The sequence below is a fragment of the Balaenoptera acutorostrata genome, unplaced genomic scaffold (assembly GCF_949987535.1).
Source record: "Balaenoptera acutorostrata unplaced genomic scaffold, mBalAcu1.1 scaffold_553, whole genome shotgun sequence".
Classification (NCBI taxonomy): Eukaryota; Metazoa; Chordata; class Mammalia; order Artiodactyla; family Balaenopteridae; genus Balaenoptera; species Balaenoptera acutorostrata.
This window is the reverse complement of record NW_026646694.1, coordinates 1-17,762: the sequence shown is the minus strand read 5'-3', so window position 1 is coordinate 17,762 and position 17,762 is coordinate 1. Positions and strand designations below refer to the sequence as shown.

General features: G+C 39.0%; 1 protein-coding gene across 1 annotated transcript in view; it reads left to right on the top strand.

Moving 5' to 3' along the window:
• The window catches only part of LOC130707013 (uncharacterized protein C1orf21-like), a 103,752-nt gene extending 97,178 nt beyond the window's left edge, over nucleotides 1-6,574 (top strand). Inside the window, exon 3 of the mRNA XM_057539645.1 lies at nucleotides 6,476-6,574. Coding sequence (XP_057395628.1) covers nucleotides 6,476-6,556 — 81 coding nt within the window. The 3' untranslated portion in view covers nucleotides 6,557-6,574. The remainder of the gene's footprint in view (nucleotides 1-6,475) is intronic.
• The last annotated feature ends 11,188 nt before the right edge of the window (nucleotides 6,575-17,762 follow it).

The following is a 17,762-nucleotide window of genomic DNA, read 5'->3' as shown; positions in this document are numbered from 1 at the left end:
CCAAAAATCTCCTAATTCTAGTTGAAGTATTTACCTTTTCTAGTTTTCAGGTACTTTCTGAAATGCAGTGGTTAAAATGCACACACACACAGAGTCTTTGTATAGAGGGGAACCCACTGAGAGTTCTTACTTAGTGCTTTTGTATCTTTTATCTGTGTCGGCCCCTCATTAGCAGTCCCAGAAGCTAGTACTCCAACTCCCACTGTTTTTCTCTAGGCCTCCAGCTTCCTCCATCCATCTGGCCCCTGAGATTTCTTTGTAAGACAGAACTTCCTGCCATTGGGCACAGAAAAAAGAAAATGAAATTCCTCCTCACACTTCCAACCCAGACCAACTCTGGGAACCTCCCAGGACCCAGACTCAGTGGGACAACACAGGCAAAGAAGTGATAGGAGGAAAGAAGCTCCTTCACTCAACAACAGGGAGTGGGGTACTTTCTTCAACTCCCTGAATGCGTTGTGTTGCTTCCTTCAGAATTAAGGAGCTGAAGTTCAAGAAGACTTTCTAAAGAAGCTGTCAGTTTTTCTCGGTATTCTGACTTTCCCTTTGGGAGATGACCCTCGAGATTGGAAGCAGCAGAATAAATATATTTCGGTTTGACTGTCTTCAACATGAGAGAAGCTAAGAAGAGAATGATAAGTTTACTCTAGACACTGACGAGTGTGTTCTGTTCATAAAGAAATAAAATTCCAAGCAAAGGAGAAGTTGTTTGATTTGCTGTTTAAATACACCTGTCACTACCTGACATTAGTTTGCAAACATTTTTGAGAAGTGGATGCTTTTTTCCAGCATCATTTGAAAACCCCTGAATGTACAGTTCAAGGGATTGCTGCTCTGAGAGGCCTTGCTATTGACCCCGGAGGCAGCTCTGCAGAACACCAGGGCTCAGTTTGAAAACTGCTCTGTGGAAGACCAAGAGGGAGAATTCTAAGCACAAAGGTACCTTTCTTCTGAAATAAAAGTCCTCAAACTTTTTTGAGTTAAGAGTCACCTAGGACTCTTGTTTAAAATGCAGATTCCTGGGCACAATCCCAGAGTCTGACACTTAGGCGGTATTGTGTAGGGCCTTGGAATCTGTATTTTAACAAGCATCCTAGATGATTGTGATACCAATATGGATGGATCATAAAAACACAGCTCTACAAACTGCCTGCTGAGGGCCCTTTCAATGGCTTCATCTTAATCCCACTTGGTCCCAGTTTATTTTAGGTACTTATTTTATGAGTGTCAAATGTCATTAAAATAGTTTTTTCTTGCCAAGGGAAATAATATCTTAGATACCTCTTCCGTCATCTCCCAGTTTAATTCTCTGTTCCTATTCCTGGAGCACCCCAAATGTGGCATGGCTCTCAGCCCTCCCTGTTGGATCTGCTCCATCAGAGACTCCCATCAGTCTCATCCTTCCTCTGGCCTTTCTTGGTTTTGTTTGTTTGCTTGTTGTTTCTTTTTTTAAAGACAGGTCTCAAAAAAAATAAAGACTAAAAATAAAGACAGGTCTCTTTAAACTTCTCCTTCCCCAACAAACAAACCCAAAGCAGAAGTTAATTGGTGTTTGTAAGCAAATATAAAACTGACTTCTTTTTTTTTTTTTTTTAAAGTATTTATTTATTTATTTATTTATTTATTTATTTATGGCTGTGTTGGGTCTTCGTTTCTGTGCGAGGGCTTTCTCTAGTTGTGGCAAGCGGGGGCCACTCTTCATCGCGGTGCGCGGGCCTCTCACTATCGTGGCCTCTCTTGTTGCGGAGCACAGGCTCCAGATGCGCAGGCTCAGTAATTGTGGCTCACGGGCCTAGTTGCTCCGTGGCATGTGGGATCCTCCCAGACCAGGGCTCGAACCCGTGTCCCCTGCATTGGCAGGCGGATTCTCAACCACTGCGCCACCAGGGAAGCCCAAAACTGACTTCTTGATGTAAATACAGCGAACCAGTAAGCGTATAAATGCTCCCATGTAGCAAGGTGCTAGATGTTCTGATAGAAAGACATATAAGAACAAATCCAAATAAATAAAATTTGTAAAATAAATAAAGCCCACAATGCGACACCCACTTGAATGACTGTAATTGAAGAGACAATACCAAGTGTTGGCAGGGAGGTAGAGAAACTGGAACCATCATGCACTGCTGGTGGGAATGTAAAATGACAGCCACTTTGGAAAACAGTTTGGTGACATCTTAAATAGTCAAATATAAACTTCTCATATAATCTAGCAGTTCCACTCCTTAGAGTCTACCCAAGAGAAATGAAAATGTATGTTCACACAAAGACTTGTATATAATTGTTCATAGCAGCATTATTCATAATAGCCACAAACTGGAAACAGTCCATATGTTCATCAAGTTATGCATGGATAAACAAAATACAGTATATCCATACATTGGAATATTATCTAGCAATTAAAATAAATGAAACACTGAAATATGCTGAAGTATAGATGAACCTCGAAAACATTATGCTAAGTGAAAAATGCCAGATGCAAAAGGCTATATATTGTATGATTCCATTTAGGTGAATCTAGACAAAGCAAATTTGTAGAGACAGAAAGCAGATCTGTGGTTGCCGGGGACTACAGATGAGAACAAATGGGTATGACGAAACTTTTGGGGCTGATCTAACTGTTCTAAAACTGGATTGTGGTGATAATTGCACAGCTTTATAAATTTACTAAAATCATTTATAATGGGGGAATTGTATGGAATATAGATTTTATCACAATAAGGCAGTTAAATATTTTTTCTTAAAGCGTATACCACAATTAAATAATTGAAAGTTCTTTTCTATGCAAAAGAAATAGAAAGACCCTATGTATAGTTCAGGTGTGGCCTGCAGACCCCTGGAGGTTCCTGAGATATTCTCAGGGAGTCTTCAAGGTCATTTTCCTAATAATAAAGAAGCTATTTGCCTTTTTCAAGGCAGATAGCTGTTGACATTTGTACTGATGGGGCAAAAGCAATGGTGGGTAAAACGGCCTGTGCCTTAGCACAAATCCAGGCATTGGCACCACACCTTATTAGTAATCATAGTAGTACTATTATTAGTAGTACTAATAGTAGTTATTATTAGTAGTCACCACCACCAAGCATAGTGGAAGAATATATTCTATTTTCACTTAAGAATGCCCTTGATGGGGACTTCCCTGGTGGTGCAGTGGTTAAGAATCTGCCTGCCAGTGCATGGGACACGGGTTCAATCCCTGGTCCAGGAAGATCCCACATGGCACGGAGCAACTAAGCCTGTGTGCCACAACTACTGAGCTTGTGCTCTACACCCCGCGAGCCACAGCTACTGAAGCCCGTGCGCCACAACTACTGAGCCTGTGCTCTAGAGCCTGCGAGCCACAACTACTGAAGTCCACATGCCCTAGAGCCCGTGCTCCGCAACAAGAGAAGCCACCGCAATGAGGAGCCCGCTCGCCACAACTAAAGAAAGCCCGTGGGCAGCAACGAACACCCAACGCAACTATAAATAAATAAAATTGATTCTTAAAAAAAAAAGAATGCCCTTAATGAAGTAGTAGAAATTATTGAATTTTTTAACTCTTAGGCCTTAGATGCATATCTTTTTATTTTTGAATAAGATCGTTATCTCAAGGAAAAGCACTTCTGCAGTTGATTGAGTTGCAAGCTGAACTTGCAGCTGTTTTTTGTGGGACACCATCTCTACTGTAAAAAAAAGTGCCTGACAGACAAATTATGGATATTCAGACTTGGGTATTTGGCAAACAGTTTCTCAAAAATGACCGAAGAGAGCCCGTTATTCCAAAGAAAACAGTTGTCCGTGTTTGTTGCTGGTCATAAAATTCGAATGTTAAACCAAAATTAGAATCTTGGAAAACTCGTATCCACCACCATGAGCTTGACACCTTTTGTCAAGACTTTTCTCATGAGGGACTTCCCTGGCGGTCCAGTGGTTAAGACTCTGCACTTCCAATGCAGGGGGCACGGGTTCGATCCCTGGTTGGGGAACTAAGATCCCGCATGCTGCGCAGTGCAGCCAAAAATTAAAATTAAAATTAAAAAGAAAGATTTTTCTCATGAGATTGATGCTGATTTTAACAAATGTGATTTTTTTCATATTGTGTGATGAAATGTATCAAAATTTGCAGAATATAGGTAAGAAGTCTTGATAGTAAAAACTTTGAGGACTGCTGGCCTAGTGGCTAATAGCATGAACTCTGGGGCCATTCTGCATGGATTCAAATCCCAACGCTATTACTTATTACTTGTAGAATCCCAGTAAGTGTTTCGCCTCTCCATGCCTCAGCTTCCTCATTTATAAAATGGGGAAAATAATGATACCTATCTCAGAGAGGTATGTGGGCATAAAAGTAAATTAATATATATATACTTGTGAACATTAAAATGAGTTGATATATGCAACCAGTTAGAATAACATGTGGTGAATTGTTACTGATCTTGATGAGTGGTAATTTGTAAAAACAAATACATTATAAGTACAAAATAGATAGAAATCTCTATGTAGTTATATATATATTTGTAACCAGGAAATCTCCAGCTGCTTCCTCCCCATCCCCCATGCCCTCACCCCCCACCTCTGCCTCACCTTGGGTACTCTCACTTCCTGGAAGGGCACGTCTGTGCCTGATGTCCTAAAGTGTCCTCCCCATCTACTGAGTCTCTGTTTGGGGCGGTTCCTTCTTTTTTAGCAACCACACAATGTGTTTTTAAGGAAGGTTTGTTGAGACAGTATAGTTATGAAGGGTATAGTTTAATAAATTGAATAGAAACAGAATACAAGTATATGTCTTTGCATTCTTTGAATTAGAAGTCTCTTTCCTGCCTTAGCAATATTTAAAATTATGATGCATCATTTAAGTTCAAAGAGTTTAGGAAATTACATGAATAGAGAAAAAGTATAAGGTTCTGTCACATCAAATACATCCATTTTCAGTGCTTAGTCCAAGCACACATAAAGTTTAAGGGAGAAAATGACTCATTTGGAGGGAACCTACATCTTCAGTCCTGCAGAGAGACTACAGTTGAGCTATTTTTATCTATGTTTAGAAAAGTTAATTATGTGCTGACATCATTTATTTGTTCTACCAATATTCGATGAGTGCCTCCCATGGAGTGCCAGGCCCCTAGCCAGGCACTGTGGTCCCAGTTGTAAAGAAGGGATGTGGGTCCCGCCCTCCTGGACTTAGTGCATTAAAGTTTACTAATTGTTCTCCCACCTTCTTTGTAAAAAAATAAGGTAGTTCATCTGTTGTTCACTGACTACATCAGCAGAGGGAACAGTATATATTTTATACTTTTTAAATGTTCATGAAAACATTCTCGAGTTTAGTGTGAGGTAAAGAAGGTAAGCTAGACTGCAAAAGAACTGTAATGATTGTTTCTTCTCCTGGAAGGTCACAAACAAAATTACCTTCTATTTTGGAGGACTGACGTTGTACAGATATGCTCATGTTTGATGGTAAATAGCAAACAACCAGGCATGTAAGTCGTTGCAGTTTCACTGATTTACATGGCTTCTGCTATCCTAGGAGAAATAACGAGCTCTTGAAAGAGCTCATTTGGGGACCATCTGTTTATGTGCCATCCCACATCACTCTGCCTGTGGTGAGAATGGTGGGTCGGCCCACAGGACTTTTTATTCCTTGCCCCTGCCTACCCCAGGTCTTTAATTATTGCCACACCTCAGGTTGCTTGAGTGTATATAGTCACCTGTTAAGTAGGTTTAGAATAGTCCTTCCTTTCATTTTCGGGGGTATATTTAGAGAGCAAATTTTAAAGCACCTTAAATATTTTTTTAAAGATAATGTAAAAACACAAAGCAGTAGTATTATTGAGACAGTGTGCTTACTGATGTACTTGTATTTTAAGATTTGAGAGTATTTCTTTCCTATGCGGCTGGTTTACTGGAAATAAGAAATCAGATCAAGCTAAAAGCCAAAGAAGTATTTCTGGAATACAGGCTACTATTGAGTTTCATTAATTTAATTGAATTCAATCTCAATATTCATTATACATGGAAAATATTAGCTATTTTTAGTCACGTTCTTGTCCCTGTCGCTGCTAGGGCCTTATGCAAACTTCATGTGTCAGTAACTGCAATTGTCTTTCACAAATAAAATGCACAAAGTCACTTAACCTGGGCAAGCAAACAATGGCTGTGGTTGTACTACTGCTGTTCTTTTTCACTAGAATCTTCTGTTCTTTGATTCTCTTACTGTTTTCAGTAACTCCACCTAAAAATCAAATATTACTCACACGTTATTTTCTAAAAGGAGCCATAGCTGTTATAAAAGTTAATTCCTCTTTTCATGACAATGTTCCCTGTTAAAATATTTGGCAGTTCTACTTGTAATGTGTGACATCTTTGTAAGGACTTTTGTCCTTCCCAACCTCAGAGGCTCCCAAACAAATCTAACATTTTGTTGATGAAAATTTATGCTCTTGTTTAATTGCTGATTCTCATCTTGTCTTTTACATGTGTGGTTTATGTGTTTCAGGAAAAAAGTGCCAGTTCAAATGTAAGACTTAAAACTAATAAAGAGATTCCGGGATTAGTTCATCAACCTAGAGCAAAGTAAGTTCTAGTTCCTATTTTCCTATATTGTTTTTAAAGCTAAAAATGTTTTTAGAGTGAGCTCCATTTTGCCTGCCAGATAACCAAGATTTATGATAAAGCCTCAGTAATTGAGACAGTGTGATTTAGTCTAATGGAACAAAATAGAGAGACCCAAAACAGACCCACAATATATGACAGAGCTGACACTTCACATCAGTTAGAAGAAAATGAAGGGGAATATCTGTATAACCATGGGGTAGGGAAAAACTTTGAATAGGTCACAAAGGATGCAGATCTTAAGAAAAATGATTAATTTTTGTGACTACATTAAAATTAAGAACTTCTGTTTATCAAAATATACTATAGGAGAGTAAAAGGCCACAAAATGATGGAATATATTTATAATACGTATAATTAACAGTAGTTGGGTTTCCAGAATATATCAAGTAATTCTATGAATCAATAAGTAAAAGACAGAACTCATAGAAAAGCAGGCTAAAGACATAAATAACCACTTGACTGAAGAGGAAACATGAATAGCTAATGCATATGCAAAAAATACCATTTCACACCACAAGACTGGCAAAAATTTAGAAGTCTAATGATACTAAAATGTTTACCAGAATGTAGGGATATAAACTGGTACAGTTACTTTGGAAAACAACTCCACTCTCAGGTGTATACGCTAGAGAAACTTGTGCATGTGTGCCAGCAGGCATATTTTGAAATGTCCATAGCAGCACTGTTTACGTGAGCTCTTAAAGCTCTTGAAGATATGGGACTTCCCTGGCAGTCCAGTGGTTAAGACTCCACGCTTCCATTGCATAGGGCATGGGTTCCACCCCTGGTCGGGGAACTAAGATCCTGCGTGCCTCATGGTGGTGACATGGCCCAAAAAAAAAAAAAAAAGCTCTTGGAAATAAAACCCGAATGTCCATCAGACATGTAATGGATAACAAAAATGTGGTATATTCTTATGATGGGAATGCTACATATCAGTGAAAATGAATGACCAATAGCTACCCAGATCAAGATAGAGGAATCTCATGAAATGTAGGGTTGTACCAGTAAGGTAAGTGGTAGTACCTGCCTATGTACAGTTTCATGCATATAAAGTGCAAAAGCAGGCAGAGCTAAGCCATATATTATATATATGTACATGGTAAAACAATAAAGGCAAGCAAGGAAATGAAAAGGCCTTAAATTCAGAATAGTGGTTCTTTGTACTGGATAGAAGACAATGGGACCAGAGGTTCTATCTCTTAATCTGAGTGGTGGTTACGTGCGTGTTCCTTTAATTATTATTATTTGAAAATGTACAAATAACATTATATGTTTCCTTTTCTATGTGTTAAGTATTTCACAATTAAAATGCTAAAGAGAATAATGAGTAGTTTCTGTATTGTTCTAAAACTGAGTCTACCTTGGTGATAAAATGCACTTGTGTGACTTTGAAGCTACCTGCCCTTTCTTCAAAGAAGCTGTAATCCCAGAGGCTGCAAATCTCTTTTGTGTTGTTCTGCCTAAATATGAACAAATTCCCTAAGGGTGCTGATCACACGAGTACATCTGACACAGTCACCACCATCCCCAAATAAATTTAACTTTGACATATATGTAAATCAATATCGTAAGTGGAAAAAGTTGTGTTCTCTGGTTCTTCCCAGGAGGTTGAGACAAAAATAACGTAATCACTTTAACCTGGCTGAGTGTCTGGAATTGCTGCAGCCATGACCACTGTGATATGGTGGTTAGGACTCTTCAGGGGGTGGTGAATGAACTCAGGGATTGAATTTTTTACTTCCAAAGAAAACTGGACATTTTAAAATCCATTTATCATTTACAGTGTCAGTATAATGGGACAACCGATTTTTTTCACCCTCAGGTAAATGTCATGCTATAATCACAACCTACCTAATCCACTTCACTTGTAATCACTTTTATCTACACTAATTTTATCTGCCTCTGGGGACAACAGATACCTGATAACACTACCAAATCATCTTTTCATCCAAGCCATTAGATATATGCTCCTTTTAAATGCTTCTAGAAAACGACTCTATTGAGAATTTCTTTTTTCCTTTAAAGCAAATACTTATTTAACTTTGACACATGGAAATAGCATGCTTTGCAGACTGGCATGTGCTGAAGCTTTCAGAGAAGTTGATTAAATTGGCTCATGTGTTTACATTAAAATTATGAAGAAAATCCCCTGTTTTACACACAGCATAATGCTAGTGTGTGTGTGTGTGTGTGTGCGTGTGTGTGTGTGTATTTTAAACTGTGAGTCAGATCATTGGGTTTCCGGAATTCAACTAAGAAATTTTTCTGGAGGGCTAAGAGAAGGGTTTTACTTTTTCTACTTGTTGACATAATATAAGATCCAGGAAATTATTATTTATTATGCAACTGTATAAAATAAGATGAGGCTTTTTTCCCAATGAGCGGAAGGACAATCCCATACCTGATAATGGCAGATTTATTAATAATAAGGGCAGATAATGCTCACACCTTCATTTGATGCACCACGTAGAGCACATTCTTACTGACTTTGTAATCTCAGGCCAGTGACCTTATGTCTGTGAGCTTCAGTTTTCTCCAAGAAAAATGGAGGTGAAAAATCCTGTCTTATAGGACTGGGGCTTAAATGAAATAATGTATGCCCAGTTCTTATCACAGTGTCTGACACTTGGTAAGAACACCTTAACAATTAGAAACAACCCCAAATGCCCTTTGACAGGAAATCGGATAGATGAACTACACTGTATTCACACAGTGGAATATTAGAAGTTAAAATGAATGCACTGCAGCAATGCCCAACGCTGGATGGACCCTAGCAATATAGCACTAGAACAAAGAATAAGTCCTGAAACATTACACAGAGCATAATGCACTCTATAAAGTTAAAAACAACTAAAGTAAATCATCTGCTTTTTGAGCACATAGAGAGAAGCTATGTAAAAGGAAAGTGGGGGCATGATGGTTCCCTTGAGTTGGGAAAAACACACATGGGTGGGACGTAAGTAACCTCTAGGTTGTTGTTAAGATCGCCACTTTGTAGATGGAACTTGACCTCAACATAATAAAGGCCATATATGACAAACCCACAGGCAACATCGTTCTCAGTGGTGAAAAACTGAAACCATTTCCTCTAAAATCAGGAACAAGACAAGGTTGCCCACTCTCACCACTATTATTCAACATAGTTTGGGAAGTTTTAGCCACAGCAATCAGAGAAGAAAAAGAAATAAAAGGAATCTAAATCGGAAAAGAAGAAGTAAAGCTGTCACTGTTTGCAGATGACATGATACTATACATTGAGAATCCTAAAGATGCTACCCGAAAACTACTAGAGCTAATCAATGAATTTGGTAAAGTAGTAGGATACAAAATTAATGCATGGAAATCTCTTGCATTCCTATACACTAATGATGACAAATCTGAAAGAGAAATTAAGGAAACACTCCCATTTACCATTGCAACAAAAAGAATAAAATACCTAGGAATAAACCAAAGGAGACAAAAGACCTGTATGCAGAAAACTATAAGACACTGATGAAAGAAATTAAAGATGATACCAACAAATGGAGAGATATACCATGTTCTTGGATTGGAAGAATCAACATTGTGAAAATGACTCTACTACCCAAAGCAATCGACAGATTCAGTGCAATCCCTATCAAACTACCAATGGCATTTTTCACAGAACTAGAACAAAAAATTTCACAATTTGTATGGAAACACAAAAGACCCCGAATAGCCAAAGCAATCTTGAGAACAAAAAATGGAGCTGGGGGAATCAGGGTCCCTGACTTCAGACTATATTACAAAGCTACAGTCATCAAGACAGTATGGTACTGGCACAAAAACAGAAATATAGATCAATGGAACAGGATAGAAAGCCCAGAGGTAAACCCACACACATATGGTCACCTTATCTTTGATAAAGGAGGCAAGAATATACAATGGAGAAAAGACAGCCTCTTCAATAAGTGGTGCTGGGAAAACTGGATAGCTACATGTAAAAGAATGAAATTAGAACACCTCCTAGCACCATACACAAAAATAAACTCAAAATGGATTAAAGACTTAAATGTAAGGCCAGACACTATAAAAACTCTTAGAGGAAAACATAGGCAGAACACTCTATGACATAAATCACAGCAAGATCCTTTTTGACCCACCTCCTAGAGAAATGGAAATAAAAACAAAAATAAACAAATGGGACCTAATGAAACTTAAAAGCTTTTGCACAACAAAGGAAAACATAAACAAGACGAAAAGACAACCCTCAGAATGGGAGAAAATATTTGCAAATGAAGCAACTGACAAAGGATTAATCTCCAAAATTTATGAGCAGCTCATGCAGCTCAGTATCAAAAAAAAACAAACAACCCAATCCAAAAATGGGCAGAAGACCTAAACAGACATTTCTCCAAAGAAGATATACAGATTGCCAACAAACACATGAAAGGATGCTCAACATCACTAATCATTAGAGAAATGCAAATCAAAACTACAATGAGGTATCACCTCACACCAGTCAGAATGGCCGTCATCAAAAAATCTACAAACAATAAATGCTGGAGAGGGTGTGGAGAAAAGGGAGCCCTCTTGCACTGTTGGTGGGAATGTAAGTTGATACAGCCACTATGGAGAACAGTATGGAGGTTCCTTAAAAAACTAAAAATAGAACTACCATACGACCCAGCGATCCCACTACTGGACATATACCCTGAGAAAACCATAATTCAAAAAGAGTCATGTACCACAATGTTCACTGCAGCTCTATTTACAATAGCCAGGACATGGAAGCAACCTAAGTGTCCATCAACAGATGAATGGATAAAGAAGATGTGGCACATATATACAATGGAATATTACTCAGCCATAAGAAGAAACGAAATTGAGTTATTTGTAGTGAGGTGGATGGACCTAGAGTCTGTCATACAGAGTGAAGTAAATCAGAAAGAGAAAAACAAATACCATATGCTAACACATATATATGGAATCTAAAAAAAAAAAGGTCATGAAGAACCTAGGGGAAGACGGGAATAAAGACGCAGACCTACTAGAGAATGGACTTGAGGACACGGGGAGGGGGAAGGGTAAGCTGGGACGAAGTGAGAGTGGCATGGACATATATACACTACCGAATGTAAAATAGGTAGCTAGTGGGAAGCAGCTGCATAGCACAGGGAGATCAGCTCGGTGCTTTGTGACCACCTAGAGGGGTGGGATAGGGAGGGTGCAAGGGAGATGCAAGAGGGAGGAGATATGGGGATATATGTACACGTATAGCTGATTCACTTTGTTATAAAGCAGAAACTAACACACCATTGTAAAGCAATTATACTCCAATAAAGATGTTAAAAAATAAATAAATAAATAAAAATCGCAGCTTTGGTTTTTTGTTTTGGTTTCATGGGTGCTTATTATACTATTATTTTAAAAAATAACTAAATAAAAGTGAGCCATGAACTACTAGCCAGGGTGTGTCCTGCTGTGAGGATTAGGATTACGCCACTTCCCTGAGGTACAATTGAAAAATAGTAATGATGATCATGAAGAAATAACTGTGTTTAGGCTAAGATTTGTCAGGAGTAATGGAATTTCATTTTTGCAGGTGAAGTGTTTGGGAATTAAGACCTTGCCTTCTTATACTTTCACAGCTTAGCTGTTCATTGTTTGGAAGCTTCTTTTTTTAAGTCACTTAAAATGGGAGCCGTGTATCTTTCAGCTCTAGAGCTCATTTTGTCCATCTTTCCTTCGTTTGATTACTTGTCATTAAGATTCAATAGTATCATCACCCTAGTCTCAGGAAACTGACAAGTCACAGAAAGAAGAGGCTCTGACGGCAGGGTTAACTCACAAGAGCTTTGCCGGGACCAGCTGGGAGCCACAAGAATGCTCCAGGGTACAAATGGAGGATAATCTATAAAAATATTGAGTCACTATGTTGTACACCCGAAACTAATATAATATTGCAAATCAACTATATCTCAATAAAAAAGAAATGTTCCAGGGAAGCGTTGTGTTTTCCAAGGTGGACTTTTAGTAATTAGAGAGAAATAGGAATAGCCGGAATTGTTAAGCTGCGGTAGTTAAATCCCAACCTACAGGCTTTTATAAAAGATTTTTAGATCTAATTAATCTTAGCATCAAGCATTCATACTTTATAAACTAAATGAGAAACAATCCAATTATCCCTTCCTAAATCTTGAAGAAAGACAGTAAAGCCAGCCCAGCATGCTTCTCCGTCTTCTCCCCTCACTCACAATCATCAACTTGTCCATCAGAAGGAGTTTAAGAATCAAGTTGTTACCTACGGACTGTTTCTCATAGTGCGGTGTGTACCCTGGAAGGTAAGAACTATTATTAATGCCACTGTGTTGATAGTTTCCACGTGAGAGGAGGACATCCCTATTTACCTAGGCGGGAGTCAGTCGGTAGGGGGTAATTGACTTCATCAGAGTGAAAGTTCTATCTCTGTCCCTATGGAAGAGATTTAGGGCTTCTCTCTGAAAGGAACGCATGAAGAATAGCAGAGTAGGCCCCACGCTTACTGTCTGGTTACACCATCTCTAAGACAACACACAGGTAACGAGGATCTCCGTGGTGGGTGTTTGCTCCACCTGGCAGGGTCTGCTGCACCTCTAGGGATAACGGAGTTTATCTGAAAGAGCTCAGTTAGTGCATCGGGGTTTGAGAATACAAAAGTCACCCTTCCATTCAAGGTCCTTTCCCTCCTGTCCGTGAATCCTCTCTGCTCTCCTTACCTTCTTAGTTTTGTCCTCACTAACCACGTCCGTCTCATTAAGTATGCCGTTAAATAGCAAAGAACAGGTAAACACACAGGGCGAGGGCTACTCAGACATGCCTCCTCACTTACTCTCACGTTCCAGTGGATTTCAGTTCCAAAGAGGTGCATTTGCTGTCACCAGTACAGGAGATATTCAGGTCAAGTTCTCGGCTCGTTTGCTGCCAGCCCACACCTATACAGTCAGCTGAATACTATGCTGATGCTGACAGCCTGTGTGAAGTACACATTTTAATGTAATAACTAGGATATATTTTCTTGTTACGGTTACACACAGGGTTGAAATATGCCATGTACTGCTTGCCTGTGCTTTTTGTTTTAATCACAAGGCAAAAACTGGGCACACACCTGCCAGTAACACCACTATAAATAACGTGTACGTTGAAAGGAAATTGCGTTCCTTAAATCATAGGAACTGGTAGACTATTATGAAACACATTTGCAGGATTACTGTAATGACATTTATCCTTAGTGTGACTTCAGAGTACTTCAGTGGAAAAGTCTGCAAGAAATAAATAACTGCCCCAAAGTTTAGGGACTCAGCATTTTTCATCTGTAAACAAGTGTATAGTTTCCATAGTGTATTTAAGCACTTTGCTGGTGGAAAGAAGCCTGGTGTTATAGTTTTCATGGACTTTCAGAAGCTATTCACGTTTATAAAAATGCACTGCTCTTACACACTCATCCTCTGAATCAAAATTTCAGTATATTCGACAAAACCTTGTACACAGAGTTACAGAACTTTTTGCACATCTAATTCCTCTACTTGTTCAGAAGCTTCTTAGAACCTTGAAATAGGTCCCCTGCCTGAGGGCCAGTTCCTCTCTTGTTTTTCAAATGAGGAACTTTTCTGATCACCTTGACCTCTTCCCTCAGTTAACATGTCTTCCCAGAAAGTACATAGATTATTCTGCTGCCTTAGGTCATTGTGCCTAATTTGGGTTTTTCCTCTTCCTTTTTTTTTTTTTTTGTGGAGGAGTGTAAAGATGATGCAGAATGTATCTAAAAGTTGTGGGATGATGTGGTTGAAGTGATTTAATTCTTCCTGTTAAAACAACTATTTTTCATTTTGGCAACATACCAAACCTAAAAAGAACAACCAATTTACTTTAAAAAAAAAAAAGACAGTTAAGACAAAGGATACTAAGCCAAGGAGAGGCAATACAGGTAATGCATTTGGAGGTCTAGGTCCAGGCCAACTCTCAGAGCTGCCTCTGTTTTCAGCCTCTGTTCTCACCGCTGCTCTCCCCCTCCCTTCCCTCAAAGATGAAGCCCACCTGCTTCCCTCAAGTCTTACCTCAGCCACCCCTCCCGCTACCCAGGGCAGAGAAGCCCATCTATTTATGGTCGCCCCCTATTTCCATCTCATATGCTGTTTTCTTCTGATTTTATTTTTATTAGGCAAACAATCCACACTCATGAAAACAATTATAAAATGGAAGGTTGTGGGGTGGTTTAGCAGCTTCTTCACAGCCAGCTCTGTGATTTTAGTGAGGATTTAAGGCCCAGTTTAGTTTCACATGTACAGCTTTTGGGCTGTCCCTTTCATGGTTCAATTGTAAGCAACGTCTCCCATCACAGATTAGGGGGTAAAGATTTAGAAGGAACTAATATGTGACCTCTCAGTAAATCAGTTGATAAGACTTAGGAAGTCATTTTAATTTCTATTATTAACCTCACACTTTGAAGTTGTCTAAATTGGCTGAAAATAAGTATTCTTGGTGCCTTATTGGTTTATCCTTGCAAACCTTTGTCTTGTTTTCTCGTAGTCGTTTCCAGTGATAAGCCTGTGTGTGTGTTGTGTGTAATTGTGAGCAATGTACAAGCTTAAATAACGTGCTGACACCACTGTTTCCAAGTTGGTATTCATTAGGCCGTTTCCTCCTGGGCTAGGGCTGCACTAATCCTGACACCGGCTGCCAGGAGAAAACCTCATGGATCCCACACCGCACCTTAATAACAGCATCCGTGACCTGCAGTCTCAAGTACAGAATGGGAACCCCAGAGCTAGGAAATGTAGTTGTATATTTTAATGAACTGCTACCCCTGCTAAAGAGGCTTCTTTCACTTTTGTGCTCTACAGAAAGACCAAGGGGGGTAGGAGGGACAAAGCTTTGAATAACTGCTTTCTAACACCGAATGTGGCCAACAGGACAGAGAACATCACAAATCTAGGCAGGTGTGAGGTACAGTGGCTGAGGATTTCCTGCTCCCCCTGCATGCCCTTTCTTGCCTCCAAAGTCCGATCAAGTGATCCTGGGAAAGAAATACGCCTGGGTTGAGGAGGGTGGTTTTGAAAGAAAAAGCTACCAAGACATTAAAGCAGGGTGAATGGAGGGTAGGCAGGATGAAAGTAACTAAGTAACCTGGCTCAGAACTCTCAAAAGCTTCTAGCAGCTTGATGACAATTACAGGATTTATTTCAGTCTGTGGTACATCATTTGAAGACAATATTACTTCATGTTGTTACAAACTGTATGTATAGTGTGTATGTGTTGTGGGTGTGTATATAAATAATATATATTATATATATGAGAGATTTAGTGACTTTTGATACGGGTTTGGTGCAGGTGAATTTATTACTGAGCCAAGTGAGGCACATACTGAGTCAGTAGTTCGAGTCCAGGGCATTCAGTACTTTTTCTGATTTCCATGTGTGTATAGTGCCTGTCCCATGCGGTATTGTCAGTGTCATGTCAAATCCAGAACTCACAAAGCAGAGCCAGCGATATTTTCTTTGTAGACAATCAACTAGAATCTATAAAATTATTACTGGCAGATGATTATAATTCCAGATCCCTAACACTAGCAAAAGGAAACCCAGAGCATCTTGATAAGAAGTTTTCTGTTTTTGTTTTGTTCCTGGAAGTCAGTAGAATAGCAGTTATATGTGGTTATATTAGTGTCAAGATACTTAATTTGCTGACCTTATTATTTCAGAAAAAAAAATTGTATGTATTATATTTGTGGGAAGTTAAAATAATGCTTTGAGATTTTTATCAAATATGGAGAGTAGTTATTTATGAAAAACAAAGAAATGTCTATTTTTGTTTCTTTGTTCCCAATTACTGTAGATAAATTTTAAAGTGCATTAAAGCAGTGGTAAAGCAAATAAGATGCTGTACAAGTATTTTTCTCATGCTTTCATGGAGAGACACTGTTTTCTAAGAGTATGTGAAGGAGGTATGTGCATTCTAACTTCATGATCAGATTTCTCGGATGTACTTTGAATATAAGTGGCAACGTTTTTATTGATAATAAAATCAAAGAAATTCCAATCACCAGAAGGAGAACTAATGAAAACATGTTTTACCTGAATATACTTCATAGGTTTCTCCTGCTGATCCTGTGATTGTTTCATGATTCCCTTGAAGAAATGAAGGAAAATACACATAAGAACAGAGACATTACCTGAGATTGTGTTCTATTTTATCAACCCTCCATCTATACTCTGTACTGAAGCAATTTGGATAGAAGTGCTGCTGTTGTTGTGTGTGTCCGGTTTGCAGTCAGAAACTCCCAAAACTTCATCATTCAGCAGTTAGATCCACAACTTTGTATTAAGGTCTAAATACAAGTCAGGGAACCCAGATAAGATAAGAGGATATATGGTTCTCCCTCTGTATTTGTGGGTAATTGGTTCCAGTCGTCTCCCTCCCCCCCGTGCCACCCCATACCAAAATCCATGGATGCTCAAGTCCCTTATATAAAACGGTGCAGTATTTACATATAACCTACGCACAATCCTCCCATCTTCCCCCGCACCCTCCTTTATACTTTAAGTCATGTCTAGATTACTTATAACACCAAGTACAAATCCTAAGTAAGTAGTTGTAAATATAATGCAAATGGTTGGTGGTGTGCAGCAAATTCAAGTTTTGCTTTCTGTAACTTTCTGAAATTTTTTTCCCTAAATATTTTCAGTCCACGGTTGGTTGAATCCACTGATGCAGAACCTGTGGATACGGAGGGCCAACTGTAAATTGATTTAGAGTTGGCACTTCCCTGACAATCTGGACAGATGCTTAGTAAACCTGAGATAATTAATTTAGCATCAAAGTGAGTACTATGAGCATTATTAGATTGGTACATGTTAGGGCATTTGGGAGAACAGAAAATACAGCGGTTGAGCTGGATCCTGGTGCAAGAGCCGCTGTGCCTGACCCGTACAGGCCTCTAGTGGGCACGTCTTCCCAGTGCTTTCTCATTGTTCATTCCCCCCAGTGGAAAAGGGGGGCACTGTTGGACTTAGGAAGTTGGAGAAATAGGTAATAATGCTTCTTTTAGTGATTTAGTTACAGAGCTCTTACGTGCAACAGAATGAGAGGAAGTAGAATGGTTCTGTGCATAGATTTGGGAGCTAGACTGATTAGGGATTCAACTCCCAGCTCCATCATTCATGGGCTGT